Below are 11872 nucleotides of genomic sequence, written 5' to 3'. Positions count from 1 at the left end.
TGTCTGTTTGTCTGCTTTACGGACTGCCTAAAATAATAAAGATCTGACACCCTTTAACACAAGTACGCACATCATCATGCTACGGTCCGCGCGCTTGGAGAGGCGAGATCAGAGCCCTGCCCTAACTAAAGGCGTCCTCTGAAAGAACAGCCAAGATCCATGGCGCTCTTGCAGAATCCGGATTTTACCCACGGCTGCCGAGTAAACCTCGGCGAACTCTGCTTTCTCCTAAGTCGATGCTGCAGTCGATGGGAACGGAATGGCGCGGTTACGTGCAATCCACCCGGCCAGACCCATTGAGTCCAGCGACACAGGAGCAGCGCCGGCGAAGACTGAACTCTAGGAAAGGACTCGAAGCACATCGCCTGCGGGGTTTATTGCAAGCGGGAGAGAAGCGCTTGCAATAAATGGCAAGCAATCTTCGGCTGGGGGGGGTGGGGGGGGCAGGCCTCAATTACAAGCAACCCGTGAAGCCTCCCGTTCCCGGCCTCCGTTTGGAGAGTTCAAACCCTCCACCTCGCAGCGTTCCGGTCTTTTTCAAGCAAAAGCACCAAAAAGAGCAAAGCGGCCACAATCTTACGCTTGACTGGAGAGGGGGAGGCAAAAAGGCCCGCTCTTTCCCACCCCGCTGCAGGCAAGTTCCGTCCTTCAGACTGTTTCTTTCCTAGAAACAAGTTTTCTCTTATGGGCAACACACGTTGTTGACCTTTGAAGTCAGGGCAGAAAGAGAGCAGCGAAAATTGGAGGGGACAAGCTTTCTTTTCCCCCCCCGCCCCCCGCGCTCCTTTTGGTACAACCAGCCCAGTTTATCTCTGCCTCAGAGTGGTAGAGGAAGGCAGCTACGGGACACGGAGTCTAGCATTTCGTTAAAAAGTGGCGGTAGAAGGTTCTGCTAACCCGACAGAAGCTGAAGGCAAAGGCAACTTGGAGAAGGCGCTTGGGAAGAGAGTTGAAGGGTGAAAGATTTGGGCCACTGTCTGGGCCGAGTCTGGGCTGCAAAGCAATGAGATAACACCGTAATGAAATCGCTCTTGAACGCCGTTGAAGAAGAGATTGGATTAGCATTTGTCTGAAATGCTTTAAGGTGTCCGGTCCTGAGCAGGGGGTTGGACTAGGAGACCTCCAAGGTTCCTTCCAACTCCGTTATTCTATTTCCTAAATGGCTTCCTCGTTGAAGATGGGGGTTGGTTGGGGGGGGGAAGTGAAACCAAAAGGAGCCAAATATGACAATTGCCACGTTGTCCTTTGGCACTGCATCTTAATGTCATCACTAGTCTCCGTCCTCTTCGTCTCCAGACTTTTTAAAAGCATAAAGTCTGTCTAATTAATAGGGGAGGCGGCGGCGGCGGGGGGGGGGGGAATCCCTCAGAAAGTTCACCGGCGCGTTGAAAGAGAATGAAATGAGACTTCGGGCGATATAGTAGAGTATTCCTAAATTAAACCTTCATTAAAACGCAGCGGATACACACCAGATTGTGCGGTTCTAGTTCAGAAGAACTGCCCGGTAATCTTAACCACAGTAAATGGGTAACGGCTCTTCTCAGAAGGCGCTTACACGGTGTAGGAAGTCCGCAAGGAGGGCGAGAGGAGCTGCCATTAGGGACGGCTCCGTGTTGATATTCTCGTTTAGATCCCGAGGTTACACCAAACCGACAAAAGGTGACAACGAAGAAGGGAAGCATCATTCAGTCTCAGGTCTTCCAACTTTTCCTTTCAGAAAAAAAAAAATAAAAAAATAAAAAAAAAATCCCAGATCTAAATTCCAGCAAGGGGGATGAGTAAATTATGAAGATCCGAGATCATTCATGGGAAATAATCATCATCAAAGGAAAGTCGTTAGATTTCCTAATCTTTGCCACAAAATGAATTTAAAATAAAACCAAATGGAACGTGCATATTACCTGTAAAAAGCGCAGAGTGTAACAAGGAGGAGGAGGGGAGGGGAGGCTAAAAGACAGAAGAGGGGAGGTGAAACTATTAGGTAAGCGACAGACCTTAGGAAAAATGTTTCTTTATAAAGATCCCCAGAAAAAAAGAAAAAGAGGCAGTTTGGTCTATTGATTAAGGCACCAGGCCAAAAAACAGGAACTGTGAGTTCCAGTCCAAATTTAGGCATATAAATTGGCTGTGACTTCGGGCCAGTCACCTTCTCTCAGCCCAACTCATCTCACGTGGTTGATGTGGGGAAAATTGAAGGAGGAAGGAGTATTAGATATGTTCGAGGCTTTGAGTTATTTATAAAAATAAATAACTGTGATTAAAAATAAAGCTTTTTTTTTAAATAGGAGTCTCAGCATTTCCCCCAATAATCTGACTAACAGGACTGATTTGTATCCCAGCTGGGAGGGAAGGTTTTTTTTTTGCAAAACCTTTCTTCAAGATGTTTTAGCCTGGATTTAAAAAAAAAAAACAAAGACACCAACATTTTGTATTTAAATATGAAATTATTTTAACATCACATGTCATTCCTAATAAGAAATGTGTTTTGCCAGCCACACAGTAATGCACAGGGCTGGGTGTTTTATGAATTCAAACCTCATTGTGATCTGGGCTAGTAGAAATATTACTAAATTTCTGATGGCACCATCTACCACTGAAATGAATTGGAGGGAATGCAAACCTAATATAGACTCTTTTATGTTAACTCAGTTGAAAGAAATAGGCACATCTTTGATTTCCATTCAGCCGAAGCTTTCTGAAGCTTGGGGGGGGGGGCGAGGTTGAATTTCTCTATGGACTGGGGTTGTACTGTTTCCCACAGAGCAGTATAAAATATCATGTACTCTAAATTATTTCTTAAGTGCAAACAAATGCACTCCTAAGCTACAAAATAAGAGAGGGGGAAAGTCTTTCAATAAATTCATCTGTGTCTGTGTATATGGAGCAGGAAACAGTTATCAGTTGGAATAACTTCTAGAAACAAGGATTAGCCTGAATAAATTTAATTGCGCCTATTTAACTGCCTTACTAAAATCCAAAGATGTATTTTAAAACATACTTATTTTGAAAGCCAAGTCATTTATGTATGTGGGAACTTCAGGTAAGATGTTAAGAAGATGATTCCATCTCTCTCTCCCCCCCCCCCACCTTCTTGCATTATTTGTCAACTTGTCCCAACACCAACTTATCCTTTGGTTAAGCTGTTCTAAGCACCAAGGGACTAAACTGCAAATACCTAAAATGTTTCTAACCTTCCTGTAAGCTGCAGCCTTCTCCTCCTTCCATCAGTCCTCTTTCCACTTTCTCTCTCTCTCTCTCTCTCTCTCTCTCTCTCTCCCTCTCCCTCTCTCCCTCTCTCCCTCTCTCCCTCTCTCTCTCTCTCTCTCACACACACACACACCTCCACATTCTTTATCCAGTTAACATTCCCTTGGCTGAAGTCTGAACTATCTGAGATCACTTTCAAATGCCCTTTCTAACAAGCCCCTGAGCCAGAGGCCACTAATTTTCAGTGAACAAAAAGCCACTGGAGAGAGTCCCGTTTGTCAATATCAACTGTTCCAGCCATTTGCCATCTTCAGACACATCGGCCTATCTGAGCTGGCAGATGTTTAGACAAGATTTTATAAATGGTTCAATATCAGCCGGTAATGAACCCCGACTGACCATTGCAAAGCAGCTAAAAGCATCCAGGATCTCTCCTGCTGGGATCTAATAATGCTCTCATGCCGGAACATTATTAATCATGGAATAAAATAGATGAGCCTCTTGAAAAATAAGTGTATGATTGATTAAAGGGCAGTCTAAGAAGCTATTATTCTTGTTTCGTAACCCTAAGTTATATTCACTCAATTTATCTTTGGAAAAGAAAATAAATGGTTGTTTGTCTCTTTATTGAAATTTTACTATATGGGAATTCTCATTATTTGCTGGGGGAGTGGGAGAAAAGACACTGTTGAGCTTCTTCTTTTTCCTTTTTTTTTTAAAAAAAGCCCAAGATAGATGCCTTAGGTGCATTATAGAAATGAGTAGAAAGCACGTGAAATGAGGGAGAGTAGTTTTTTACTGGGAGGATTTCCTAGAGTGTTTTTTACTTTTTGATTAAAAAAAATAAGTGCATTTACTTAAAATGTGGGTCAAGGCAGTATTTTGTATGAAAAATGTTGGTCATTTCTGTGTATCTATATAAATTAATTAAATAAAGTTTAGCTAACTTTTATTTAGTCACATAAATTCAAAAGATAACATATCTTTAACGCTTTGCAAATTATCATAAATTACCAAATATGCATATTTATAACCAGTAAAATTGAATAAAAAGGCAGCACCTTGTTGTAGACTAATCTGTTTTATTTACAGTTATAGATATAAATTAGTAAAGAATTCTTGTTAAACAACAAGGGATTGTATAACCATCAACATTTCAAATAAAAACCAGGCATAATTTATTTACAAAAGACTTGGGATTCCATTGCAATACAACTTGCATAAATTACTAGAAGATTTTATATCATTACAAAAATAAATATCAAATATGTTTCATTTTGTAAGTACTTGCAGTTTCTTTAATTAATCCCTACTGTATGTATCTTTTACAAAGAGTTTGTACAATAAGTCCTATCACACCTACAGAATATAGATATATAGATATATATGTATATATGTATATACCGTGGTAATGAAGTGATCAAGTCAAGATATCCTGAGAAAAAACAGATTTCCTTTTTTTGTTTTTGTTTTCCTTTTTTAATCACACATACATTAGGGAAACTAGACTATACCAGTAAATGCACATTAATGTCCAACAAAATTCTGGTTCAGTAATTATAGTCTGTAGATCTAAGAGTGCTCTGTGGTCTTCTTTTATACAGTGGCACAAGATGTGATCCGGATTTAGAGTTTTGTTAGTGTTACAGATAGAGATAGATTAGCTTGGGGAGAGATGATGGCTTGTTGACTTTTCTCAAAGCAATTGTGACACCTACCTGTGGACCAAGGAAAACACCAGATCATCCTCAATCTTTCATTTACACAGAATGTGTTAAAACTGGCAGCAAAGTGAAAAGGTTATTCTCCTTCCTTGCCTGAGAAGGACTGGGGTGGGGGTGGGTTGTTATTTTTAGGGAGTAAAGAATATTTGCTCATACTATATATATATATATATATATATATATATATATATATATATATATATATATATATATATATATATATATATATATATATATATATATATATATATATATATATATATATATTAAAAAAACAAATTAAATGCAGCAGCTTCTTGGAAATAGATGGGGAATGAACCTAGGTAATGAATGCAGATACTCTTTGGAACCTGGCCAAGATCTATCTCATTGTCTGTCTCTGCTATTTGAAATGTATATCAGTATTCCAGATAAATTAAGGGCTTATTTTGATGCATAGTTCTTTAAATTTAAGGCCTATGTAGATACATTTATTATACAGCCACCCAGAATCAGTTGGAGTCAGGGGGTGCCTAAACTTAATAAATAAACAAACAAACAAAAAATAAATTCAAAGAAGTAGGAAGTTCTCCTTCATTCCCTACTGGCAATATAGCAACGAAGGCTTCTTGCATATATTATTTTACATGCTTACTTCAAATAGTGGAAGAGGACAATGAGATCAATTCTGGCTGGATTGCAAAGTGAGCATGATTCTCTCTTCCCACCCCCCTCCCACCCACCCTCAGCATTCATTTCAGTGATGCCTTGTGCAATAACTGCCCACTCCCTTGAATCTTTAACTTGCAAATAACATTTTAAAAAGTCCAATTTAAGTATCCATTCAAAATGGACCATTTTATAGGAAGATGACCTGCATATAAAACAGCTGAACTGTTTTCTGCAAAGTGAAACAAAAGGGTAAAAATGCGGGCCTTGGAGGTTCTTGGTCATCATACTACTCTCTGGTAACGGAGCAAGAAATGAACATTAAGCCAATTTACAGGGTGGGCGATGTGTACGGATCCCCCTAACCAGTGCAACAGAATAAAAGGCAAAAAGAAGAATATGGGTCTCACTTACTTGCCTGGCTGCTGTGTGATTGCCCTTCTATAGGAATGGTTGTACTCCTACTGTGCACATTTCAGTGGGGTCTGTCAAAATAGAAGCGTCAGTTAGTCACAGGACACAGCTGGCTAACTAGATTATTCACTCTGGGCACAGCCAGCTCCTTCTTGCACAAAAGCTCAGAGCTGAGTGTTTAAAAGGCCTGCCCCTATGGCATCATTTCTCAGCTGATGGAGATTTAAGGGGAGGGGTGTAATTGCTCATTGGGAGACCACCTTCTCTAACGATCTCCTGTTTAAAAGCTAAGCAAGCTCATAAGAGTTCTTAGGGTGACAGGACACCCTTAGATGTGGCTGATTATTCAAGCTGCAATTCTGTGCCTTCCAAGTTTAATAGCCCACTCTGACATGCTTCTGACTAAGTATACTTAGAGAGGAATCTCGCACCCTTTCCTACAGAGAATTGACTCACCCACAGACTGTCAAGACTTCTGCTTGTTTCAGAAAGTGATGAGTGTTATTGCTGCCATAACTACAATCGCATTTACTACTGTTAACATTTCCTCCATCCAGAATCTGAGATTTAGAAATATTACATGCACTGTATTTACCAAGCTGGCCTTCTTCTATCTGTGCATCTTTCCATTTCTCAGATATAAGGATTCGTGACATAACTTTTTTTTTTTTAAATAAATGGGTTTTAACACTGGTTGTCAGCACTTTAGAGTAGACTCCAAATTTTGTTTGCTCGTTGTTTTTCTTTTTGCCTCGTCAATCTAGTTTCACTAATTTTGGAAAGGTGCATTTGCATTTCCTTCCTAACCTATTAATTACTAGAAGGACAATCTTGATTAGGACCGCAGCCCAGGACAAGGGCTTAGTTAAAACAAAGCGGAAGCTAGGCCGTTGGCATCTCAAGGAGCTGATGCTGCAGACATGCCCTTTTGCTTTGCCTTCTTAAGCAATGGAAAGGCTTGACACTCCCCCTCCAACACCCATCAAGTCAATCGATGGACAGTCTGCTTCTCTCACCCCCCCCTCCTTCCATTCTTATTGGGTGATCTTGTGGGCCGAATCAGGAAGGCCGCCTGCTTTTCCCACCCTTGAGGTAGAGCTAAATGGTTTTTCTCTCCTCGGAAGCAAAACGAGAAACAAAGAGTTTACCTACCTTTCTTGGGATCTGAACTGGGAGGCTTGTAATGCTGTTCGAGGTGGCCTGCCATGCTTTTCAGCGAGTTTTCCGAGCCCGCCTTCAGAGCCACGCCGCCACCGCCGCCAGTTAAGACCGCTTGGTTGAGTCCCTCGTTGGAGGCCACGGCGGCCGAGTTGTACCTCAAGATGCCCTGTCCTTGGAGGGCGTTGAAGTTCCCGTAGTTTGTGTAATTGCTATAAAAAGGCGACGTGTAATAAATATGCCTCCCCAAGAGCGAAGAAGGCGAGTAGGCAGCGCTGTGTGGGGTGGAAGGCGGCGGGGCCGAGGGCGGGCAGCTCTGCCCCAGGCTGTGGGTGTGGGGGTGCGGATGCTTAAGGTCCGAGGTGGCTATTTCCGCCAGCGACCAGAGCTTGGGCTTGCTGGCTTGCGTAGTTTGGGAGGCCACCGAGGGTGGGATCCGGGCGTCCAGAGCAGCTTTGGCGGCGTTTCTGGCAGAATCCTGGCCGTGCGGGTGGCCCAGGAGCGGGGCTTCCACCCCGGTGAGAGGAGAGGAGGTGACGGGCTTGGGGGGGAGGCCTCTGCCCGCCTCGTCGTCTTCGTCGTCCTCATCCTCGTCCTCTTCGTCGTCGTCTTCCTCGATCTCCTCGTACTTGTCCTTACACTCCGAGCCTGACTCGCAGAGCGGGTCCCCCGTCCTGCACGGGCCCTTCTCCCCATCCGATTCGGCCGAGCAGGAGTGGTCGGTGAGGGAATCCACCTGCAAGCTGATCCCTGCAGCAAAGAACCAGAGAAACTGTCGAGGCAGGCAGGCAGGCAGGCAGGCGACAGGATCGGCAGCCCCAAATCCCCGCTCTCCTGCCCGCTCCAGGGAAACCCCTTCGAACCCCAAGCTCGGATGGCTCTCCTAGCCTTCGCGTCTCCGTGCCCGTCTCCCTACCCGGCTCTGCAGGCCTTAAGCGGGATGCCACCCTCTGCAAGGCCCCAGGCCTTTTGCCCAACTCTCGTTGAAGAGAACGGCCGCGGCTCTTCTGGCCGGAACTTGGCCGGGAAGAGCCCCGGCGGAGCGGCCTCCCCCGAGTTTCTTTCTTTGCGCCTCTTAGTTGTAAGGCCGGTCTTTCCTGCCGCCCGCAGACCCTATCTTCCTAAAGCTTTTAGAAATGTAGCGTCAAAAACACCAGCATTGCTGCCATTATTCCTCCCGGTGGGAGAGCGTTAAACTACAGAAACTTCAGCTTAGTGCTATGCGGATCGGGGTGTAGGTAGGTGGGTGGTGTGTGTGTGTGTGGGGGGGGGGGGTGCCGGCTACACTGAAAGAGACTAAAGGCTGTCAGAAAGAGAGGGCCGCTGAAAACCTCCTCTCCCTAGCCTCGCTCCGAGGCTGCCTTCTCCGCTCTTTTGAACTCAAAATGGAACGATCCCGCCACTTCCTCCCCGGTCCTGCATCTCACCTTCGTCCTCCGCCGACGTTTCGTTGCTGTCCCGCCCTTTGTCCGAGCCGGTCTCCTCCTTGCTCCGCATCCCGCCGCTCTCCCCTTCCAAGTCCTCGTCCTCATCCTCGCTCTTGTTGCGCGGCGCCCAAGTCATCTTGTTCTCCTTCTTGAGCCTCCTGCGGGCGTTGGCGAACCAGGTGGAGACCTGCGTGAGGGTCATCTTGGTGATGATGGCCAGCATGATCTTCTCGCCTTTAGTCGGGTACGGGTTCTTACGGTGCTCCTGCAGCCAGGCCTTCAGCGTGGCCGTGGCGTCTCGCGTGGCGTTCTTCCGGTAGGCCGGGTCATTTAGCTGATAGGGGTAGGCTGGACTGCCGTAGGGATGGTAACTGATGGCCCCGCTCATGCCCGTCGTGTGGGCGTCGTAAGGAGAACCCTGCCAGGCGCCAAAGCAAAGTGTTTACTCAGCTATTTTCTACAGCTGGTGATCGGCACGAAAATATGATTAATATTACAAAAACGAACAGAACAGAGAACTATATATAACGATATATTTTTTGGAACACTCCTATGCATTTTCCTTTATTATTATTTTTTTTTAAAAAAAGCCCGGGTGATACTGGAATCAGATTCCTTTCGCCTCCTGGAAAAACTGCTGAAATTTTCTTTTCGTAGTTTCCATTTATTTAACATATTAATTTATTTCCCTCTCTAAAGACCTCTTTCTACTTTTCCCCTCCATGTCTACATGAATGGCTAAGATATTTTTCTTTTTGCTCGGGGCGGGGGGGGCGGGGGGCGGGGAGCGAGAGAGAGGAAGAGAGGCACAACAAAAAACCCCCACTTAGCAATTCAGTCCGCTAATGCATTGCAAATCCAATTTGCAAACCAGGAGATATGCACCGTTTCGAATTGGTCAAATACGATATAATTAGCATTTTAATTCACCCTTTAAACGTTTAAATTACGCTGATTTAAAGTCTGCATAATACGAGAGTATGGAGAAGGGAAGGAAATTAGTTGAGCAACTTGATAAGTTTTATAGCCGGTCCAGGAAAGAAAACTACAATACGCTCCAAATCTACTTAATGTTCTTAAATAACCCATGGAGAGAGAAAAAGAAAAAAGAAAAAAAGAAAAAAGAAAAACTTGGCAACTTGCGGGTGCTTTTCTTTTGCCACGAGAAAGTCAAACAGAGGAGCGTTTGAGATGGGGTTCTCATTATCCTAAATAAAGATCGCCGGGCTGGGAGAAAAGGCGAAGGTTATGGGAGAGAGAAAGAGGGAGGGAGAGAGAGTCCAGCCAAAGACGTTGGATCTGATATCTCGTGTGTAGTGAAAGAAAACGAACCCTTCGCCCCACTTTCCCAGGACCAATTGGCTCTGCTATCTTTAATCCTTCATCGGTTTGCAATAGCTACAAAATACGCACGAACGCCGACGTTAACATACTTTGCAGCAATCGGGAAGTGGTGGACATCTGCCCGAAGCTGCGTGAAAAGAACTAAGAGCGCGAGGGCACAAGCACATACATACACACACACACGCACGCGCGCACACGCTCCGCTTGGACTCCTTTAAATCAGTGGAACGTCGGCACTTGTAAATTACTCAATCAGAAGTAAAAGTGGACAAACGAGAGACAAATAACAGAAGGGGGAAAAAAAACTTAACAGAAGAATAGTGAAAACATAAAAGAGACAAGAAAGTGGGAAAACAGAATCCAGGGAGCAAAAATAAATAAATAAATAAAATAAAATGCAGAGGAAAAGGGAGGAGGAAGTGTTTAAAAACCCAGATACAAAGAGGAAAGGAAAAGAAAGGAAAAGTAGAAAAGCAGCGAAAGACTGGCACAACCGAAGGACAAAAAAGAAAAAAGAAAAAAGAAAGAAAGCTTCCAGAAAGAGAAAGCCAGCGAGGGGGAAGACAGCTACTCCCTCCTTTCCTCGGTTCACACGGTGAGCTTAGCGCGGGGTACATTCACACGATCCCCCAGACTAGCCCAGATGGTCTCGGAGATACGAGTGGGGGGAGCGATGAATGAGGAGGAGGAGGAGGAGGAGGAGGAGGAAGATGGAGGCGGCGGCGGCGATGGTGAAGGATGGCGCCGAGGCGGGTCGTTCGTTCGCTCGCTCGCTCGTCAGTTACCCACCATGTAGGAGGGGAATCCCGTGGCCGGGTCGGTGGAATACTGAAGCGGGCTGCTGAAGCCGGTGGCCGCCGCTTGGGCCGTGAACGCCGCGGATCCGGGATAAGGGCTGAACGCCGAGCCCGAAGATGATCTGGCCAGCTCTTCGCTCCTGGGCGCCGCCAGCGCCGACGCCCCGTAAGCCGGGCAGGAGTAGAGCGCCAGCGAGCCCGGGGGCTGGTAGAGGTAGCCCTGAGGGTAGGACATAGCTGGCTGGCTGGCCGGCCGACTGTCAGCGGGCGGGCAAAAGGAAGGGAAGCGGGGGGCCTGGACTCCGGCTCAGGGCGGAGGAGGAGGAGGACGGCTGGCACTTCAGCGGCTGGGCTGCTGCCGCCGCCGCCGCCGCTCCTACTGCTGCTGAGCACTCCGGCGGCGGAGGAGCTCACAGCGTCCGCTCCATAAGCAGGAGGAGCAGGAGCCAAAAGGAGAGAGCCTGGCGCGAGGCGGAGGAAAGCCGCTCGCTCTTTTCTGGGCGCGCGCGCGCGCTCTCTCTCTCTCTTTCTCCTTCTCCTCCTTTTCCCACGCACAAGTCACCCACTGCTGCAGGAGGAGGAGGAGGAAGAGGAGGAGGAGGAGGTGGTAGCGGCGGTGGGCATCTGGGCGAGCAAGGCGCGCGGGAAGCAAGAGAAGAGGAAGAGGAGGCGTCTCCCCAAAGCCCGGCAGGGAAGAGGTCAAAAATAAGGGAGAGCGGGAGGGGAAAAAAACGAAAAAAAAAAAAAAAACCAGCCTCGACCGGGCTGCACCGGGTAAGCAGCAGCCTTCGCCGGCTCCGCAATTCTTCCCTCCTTCCCTCCCGCGCTCGGAGCCCGCCAGTAAGGCAAGGCGAGCTTTTTTTTTTTTTTTTCCCCTCAGCGCCTGCGACAAGTCTCGGATTTTGGAGCAGGCGTAGGAGCTTGGGAAGGCGAGAGGAGTTTGCGGAGGGGGTGGGGGGAAAGGAGTTTCGGAGGGACATTGGCAAGGCGAGCTGTCCGTCACGACGACTCATCTGCATATGCGGGAAGACCACGCCCCTCGCCCCGCTCCTTCCCCGATGGAAGCGAAGGAACGAGAAGGAAGGACTTGGGCGGGACTCTGGGAAAACAAAATCAAATCAAATCCCGCCTCTCTCTCTCTCTCTCCCCCCTC

General features: G+C 46.5%; 1 protein-coding gene across 4 annotated transcripts; it reads right to left on the bottom strand.

Moving 5' to 3' along the window:
- Positions 1-1435: 1435 nt before the first annotated feature.
- On the bottom strand, positions 1436-11602 carry IRX2 (iroquois homeobox 2). Of its 4 annotated transcripts, none has more exons than XM_083359665.1 (5): positions 10712-11602; positions 8579-8996; positions 7146-7901; positions 5994-6064; positions 1436-1710 (listed from the first exon to the last, which is right to left on the bottom strand). In XM_083359665.1, the coding sequence occupies exons 1-4, from the start codon at positions 10952-10954 to the stop codon at positions 6021-6023; spliced, it is 1461 nt and encodes a 486-aa protein (XP_083215791.1). In that variant the 5' UTR covers positions 10955-11602; the 3' UTR covers positions 1436-1710; positions 5994-6020. The 4 variants fall into 4 exon arrangements, with proteins under 4 accessions (XP_083215791.1, XP_083215790.1, XP_083215789.1 ...); XM_083359664.1 differs by lacking the exon at positions 1436-1710 and adding an exon at positions 4261-4921; XM_083359663.1 differs by lacking the exon at positions 1436-1710 and adding an exon at positions 4261-4925 and having other exon boundaries at positions 10712-11601.
- Positions 11603-11872: the final 270 nt, after the last annotated feature.

The sequence above is a fragment of the Vipera ursinii genome (genome assembly GCF_947247035.1).
Source record: "Vipera ursinii genome assembly, chromosome: 3".
Lineage (NCBI taxonomy): Eukaryota > Metazoa > Chordata > Lepidosauria > Squamata > Viperidae > Vipera > Vipera ursinii.
The sequence above is the reverse complement of the archived record's forward strand: the minus strand, read 5'-3'. Positions and strand labels throughout refer to the sequence as shown.

What these genes read in the sequence shown, in the direction of transcription:
- IRX2 (XM_083359665.1), bottom strand. Translation starts at nt 10,954, where the DNA reads ATGTCCTACCCTCAGGGCTACCTCTACCAGCCCCCGGGCTCGCTGGCG. An exon ending in CGGGATTCCCCTCCTACATG is followed by an intron (nt 8,997 to 10,711) that starts GTGGGTAACTGA and finishes GGCGCCTGGCAG; the next exon opens with GGTTCTCCTTACGACGCCCA. An exon ending in AACGTCGGCGGAGGACGAAG is followed by an intron (nt 7,902 to 8,578) that starts GTGAGATGCAGG and finishes TCTTTGCTGCAG; the next exon opens with GGATCAGCTTGCAGGTGGAT.